We start from the raw sequence: 5,502 nt of genomic DNA on the forward strand, positions 1-5,502 counted from the left end.
GGGTGGTACTTGTGCTCCAGCCGCTGGTGCATCGTCAGCACCTCCGGGTAGAAGGTCTTGAAGGTGCAGAACGGGCAGGTGCTGCTGGCGGTCACGCTCCTGCCCAGAGGCGCCCCCGCGCCCCCGTGCGGGGCGAGGGACAGGTTCAGGGGCTTCTCCTGGCAGCCTGCGTCCACCGCCCGCTTCTCCCGGGGCCCGAGCTGCGCGTGGCGGGCTGCCGTGGCCGCCTCTGTCCTGCACACCAGGGGGCTGGCCTGAGGGTCCGCGGGCGGCCTCTTCTTCAAGGCGTCCAAGTAAGCGGGGCCGGGGGCCTTGCTCAGCTTCTCGGCACCGTCATCCGCTGCATCCTTGCTGAAATCCTGAGTTTCCCTGTGCACTGGGGCGAGCACGGCGCCGCCCAGGACGCTCTGAGAGGTGGGGGCCATTCCCTTCAGTTGCTTTGCGGGTGGGCTGCCTTTAACATCTTTGGCACCGTCGAAACATCTTTTCAAATTTTTGGTTTGCGCACCGTCGGCGGTTAGCAGTGCATCTTCGGCCTCCGGGGGCCTCCCGTCGCTCTTGGCGTCTGCGGCAGCGTCCATCTGCTTGTCCCTGTGGTGTCTCTCCAGGTGATACCGCAAGGAGGTCTTCTGCGCTGCAGCATAATCACAGAATTCACATTTGTATGGCTTTTCACCTACAACGAGAAGGGTCACTTTACTACACACGCTCACGGAAAGCATCAACACACGCAGAGAACAGTTCTTCCCTCTTCCCTTCTGGTCTGTGAATCTTCTCATCCAGAAGCTCTCAGGAGTTGTGGCTTTATCACTCTTTCTACCCCAAATATTTGAAAATGTGAACATGTGTCTTCCATTTAAAAATTTAAAAGCACACCTTAAAATGATCTAATTTAATCTTCATTACAGCCCTACACCAGTCAATATTATCCCACCTTTACAGCTAAGAAAATGAGAGCGCAGAAAAGTTAATCTGCCTATGGTCACACAGCCAGTGAGTGGAAGAGAAGCAAGTCCAAGTGCACAGGGCCTCCCAAACCACTGTTACAGCTGCTCCACAACCTGAAGAAAAGGTGACAGAATTCTCCGGGGGTCCAGTGGTTAGGGCTTCAAGCTCTCAGTGCCAAGATCATGCTTTTAATCACCTGCCGTGGGAACTAAGATCCCCCAAGCCAGGCAGAGTGGCCAAAAAGTAATAGTAATAAACATAGGTGTAATAATAGTAATAAAGATGATTAAATATTAATTTCATTCTAAATCATAAAAATTAATAAAGCTGTGACATTTAAAAATATTAGAGATTTTAATAAAATGAGAGTAAGGATAAAGGAATCAGATATTAAACAAGAGACCAACTTCACAAGAAAACAGTTGAAGTTACAATAACACTAAAGGAAGCAAAACAACAGCTACAAATCAACAAGCTACACGTATATTCTTAAGATGTCCCATGGATCTAGAAGAGTATCTGGACAACAACAAAAATCAGACACAGAACTACATCACAATCCTCAGAGCTAATACATGCAGTAAACAAATGTAAGGAGTTCCTTACCTGTATGCGTTCTGAGATGAATATTGAGGTAATAATTTGAACGGAAAAACTTTCCACAATAACTACATTCTCTTGAGGATGTAAGATGCTTCATTTTCCCTCCATCATCATTTTTATCTTAAAACAGAAACAAAAATATTCACTTAAGAAGACAGTTCAAGGATGTGAACAGGGCAAGCTGACTTAAAGATTCTTGGTAGAACATTTTTGGAGAATCTAAAATACTTTTTATATTAGGTATTGGCTAAAAACAGCCAACTGCTGCTTTGAGGCTGTGTGCAGCATTAAAGCCTGTGTGCAACAGTTTTGTTTTCTGAGCACAGCAGAGCTCACTGTTGATGACTGCCTTCTTCATGGTTTCGGTCACAAGACCATTTAATAGACTGAAATGAACAGAGAGCTTTCTGCGCTCCCAGGCCTGAGACACACAGAATCTGGCAAACTTGAGCTGGACCTGCACACAGGCTGGAATAACCAGCTTCTTCAGAATAAGTAATTTAGAAAACCCAGCCAACACAAATGCCAGCTTCCCAACCACCAGAGGGAAAGATTAACTGGCTTAAGATTAAGCCCGTTACCACTAGAGGGCAGCAGGCACAACTTAATCTTTAAAAGTTTGGCCCTGGGCAAACACCTAGGAAAGTTCGTCAAAATTTAGCAAAGCAGATTTTGGAAAGCAGATCATATTATTTTCGAGTGCTCACATGGGCAACCTTGACGAATCACAATCTGTCCCCAAGGAACAGCGGGTTAGACTTTAAGCCCCTCTGTCCACAATCAGGACAATGGAGCAGACACAGGCCCCCTGAGGCGGGCACAGGCCCTGATCACGCCCCGGCTTGTCCAGCAGGACCCCGAGCTCAGGGTGAACCTCCTGTCACCGCTGGTCACGTCACACCCACCAGTGTGGCTGAAGCAGAAGACGGGGCATTTGTAAATTCAGCATAACTCATCCTTTTGCCTGGAAACTGGAATTTCCAACGGAAGGGCCTCTGCCTGGCTCTGTCCACATTCCGAAGTCTAGATTTATAGACTTCACTGATTTTAAAAAGCAGCTTATAAGAAACCTTGGTGAGCTCCCAGGTACCATAAAGACGGGAGTAAAGAGAATTCCCCAATGGTCCAGTGGTCAGGACCCCACACTATCATGGCCCAGGGACCAGGTTCAATCCCTGATGGGGGAACTAAAATCCCACAAGCCTTGGGGCATGACTTAAAAACAAAAGAGACAGGACCATATAATTTCTGTCACCCCTGAACTTCCATGAAGACAGCATGATGCTGCTGCTGCTGCTAAGTCACTTTAGTCATGTCCGACTCTGTGCGACCCCATGGACCACAGCCCACCAGGCGCCTCCATCCATGGGATTTTCCAAGCAAGAGTACTGGAGTGGGTTGCCATTGCCTTCTCCAGAAGACAGTATAGCCACCTCCAAATACTGGAAGACAGGAGAGACAACCTTTGGTCTAAAAAGGTGTCAAGAGGACTTAAAAAATCAACTTACATGAATCACTATTATTAATCCAGTTTATAAAAGTTGAAAACAATAAATCATTTACTTCGCTTTTTGATCGTGAAAGTAAATCTAAAGAAAGCCAGGCTGGAGAAAAAAAAAGAAAGCCAGGCTGACAGTAGATGACAGTAAGCTAAGTCTAGACCAGAAGGCCCATCACAGTGTGGGTTCAGGGGATCCAACCTCTCACAGAGCGCCCCGCTCTTCCTCTGACACTCACACCCAGCTCGCCAAGACTTCAGCTGAGCTTGCGTGTTACGGCAGTTTACTACTTCCAGCTGTGTCGGGATTTAGGGTGTGTTGCGTCACATCCAGAGTTACGAAATGCCTTTCCTCCAACACAAAGGACGTGAAATGTCCAGTCTACCAGGTTCCTGCTCCTCCAGCTTCACCCATGGTTCTGTTGTGCTGTCCTTTATAAAGGGTTTTTTTAAAATAAATAGGCAGCTAAAATCATCCTTGGGAGGTGGAAGATAAGGGTCGATGAACCAATTGTGTAAACAAGGAAATCAGGGCAAAGAAAGGTTAAGCAAGATATAACCAGACCCATCGCAAATCTTGGTGCTCCCAGCTATTACGGGCCATCCTAGCCGTCTGCCAACGGGGCCCAGGTTTTCCACTCGGTCCTGCCCACGCCACCTACGAGCAAATGCGACTGTCCGCTCACAGCTCTTGGGCATCGGGGCAGCTCTCTCACCACAAACAGCACAGCACTGCCACTGTTTCGAAGGAATCACTTAGAAGACTAGAAGGCTATGTTTAAAGTCATTTTTATGATGTCATTAAGACATCTAATGCATTTTCTAGATTTCTAAAACCTGAAGATTATAAGCATGCCAAGTGCTACGTTTCCTGTCTCCAAGGAAACTCAAAACACACTAAATATTTGCTATGAAAACTACCACCCTCACCCCCATCATGTGATCAGGACAGAAACTGGGCACCAGCTTGAGAGAAGACGTATTATCCGGTCACATTCCCCCTGGGTGTCATACAGGGGGCTCTTAAGAGACATCAACACGGCCAACTCACAACACAAGACGCCAGTGTATGTTTAAACCAAGACCATCTCTGTAAAGGATACTGTTTTTCTAAGACTAAGTCATGTTCTCATCATTCCCCGGCTGATTTGGCAGGGGTTTATCAGCTGAGCTCCAACAGCAGAATCCTCTAGTCAATAAAAGATTACTAAACGGAGAGAAAAGCTGTGTGAAGAGGGGCACGACCTGAAGCACAGGTGGGACGCTCTGCCCTGGACGGTGCCCCCTGGACCGGAGAGACCCACCAACAGGCCCTCCGCAACGGTCTCCGTTTCCTCTGCTGCTGCTGCTAAGTCACTTCAGTCGTGTCCGACTCTGTGCAACCCCATAGACAGCAGCCCACCAGGCTCCCCCATCCCTGGAATTCTCCAGGCAAAAACACTGGAGTGGGTTGCCATTTCCTTCTCCAATGCATGAAAGTGAAAAGTGAAAGTGAAGTCGCTCAGTCATGTCCAACTCCTAGCGACCCCATGGACTGCAGCCCACCAGCCCCCTCTGTCCATGGGATTTTCCAGGCAAGAGTACTGGAGTGGGGTGCCATCGCCTTCCCCGCCGTTTCCTCTAAGTGCCATCAAAACACTAGAATTGTGACTGAGCAGATTGGATCTTTCAATTAGCTTTGATGTGTTCATTCTCTATACTTTACCAGGTGCTGGAGTGACTGAGTTAACAAGTACCTGCCCCCAGACGCACAGATCGGGGGCCAGGCAGCACCCAGGGGCCTCCCGGTCACACCCTTTCTCATGGACGGTCACTCCCATCCTGATCTCTGCCCGCAGATACACACGTGGAGTACGTGTGTGCGAGCTGGCTCTTGACAGAAAGGCAAGTGTACTGCCTTTCAGGGAACCCTGCTTTTACAGACTAGGACTGGGATGCTGGGATGTAAATGGAGGCCCCGTCTCTCCCCTTGCAGACACTGGGGGCCGCCCTGGGCCCGGGGGCATGCAGCAGCACCCCAGGCCTCTGCCCCGCTGTGACACAGCACACGAGCCAGGTGAGCTAACGTGGGGCTTCTGTTAGCAAAATATGACATCACGTCACTCTCAGAGCAGGAAGAAACCGCGACAGGCCTTTTAAGGCCACCCTACTGTTACAGAAAGGAGACGAAGGCCCTGAGAGCTTAGGGACTTTTACAACAGGGTGAGACCAGGAGCCAGCACCCAGACCCGCCCTCAGTGGGCCATGTCCTCCCTGCAGGACCAGGCGGGGGTCGGGGGTCGGGGGGCAGCTCACCCAGGTGCAGCCCGTCCGGGAGCCCGTCCTCGGAACCATCTTCGGAGCCAGCTTCCCGGTCCAGGGCCCCGCTGTCCTCCAGGGCGGGCGGCAGCTCCGGGGAGCACGTCCTGGGCTGCCTGCCGTCCGCGGTGGCGGGGGGCGAGCCGGCGTCGGGC

The 5,502-nt window shown here is 50.1% G+C and overlaps 1 protein-coding gene across 1 annotated transcript in view; it reads right to left on the reverse strand.

The window, feature by feature from the left end:
• Positions 1-5,502, reverse strand: part of ZNF217 (zinc finger protein 217) — a 27,431-nt gene that overhangs the window by 6,331 nt on the left and 15,598 nt on the right. Inside the window, exons 3-5 of the mRNA XM_010840320.1 lie at positions 5,345-5,500; positions 1,555-1,671; positions 2-676 (exon numbers count right to left, since the gene is read on the reverse strand). Coding sequence (XP_010838622.1) covers positions 2-676; positions 1,555-1,671; positions 5,345-5,500 — 948 coding nt within the window. The remainder of the gene's footprint in view (position 1; positions 677-1,554; positions 1,672-5,344; positions 5,501-5,502) is intronic.

The sequence above is a fragment of the Bison bison genome, unplaced genomic scaffold, assembly GCF_000754665.1.
Source record: "Bison bison bison isolate TAMUID 2011002044 unplaced genomic scaffold, Bison_UMD1.0 scf7180017864143, whole genome shotgun sequence".
Taxonomy (NCBI): domain Eukaryota; kingdom Metazoa; phylum Chordata; class Mammalia; order Artiodactyla; family Bovidae; genus Bison; species Bison bison.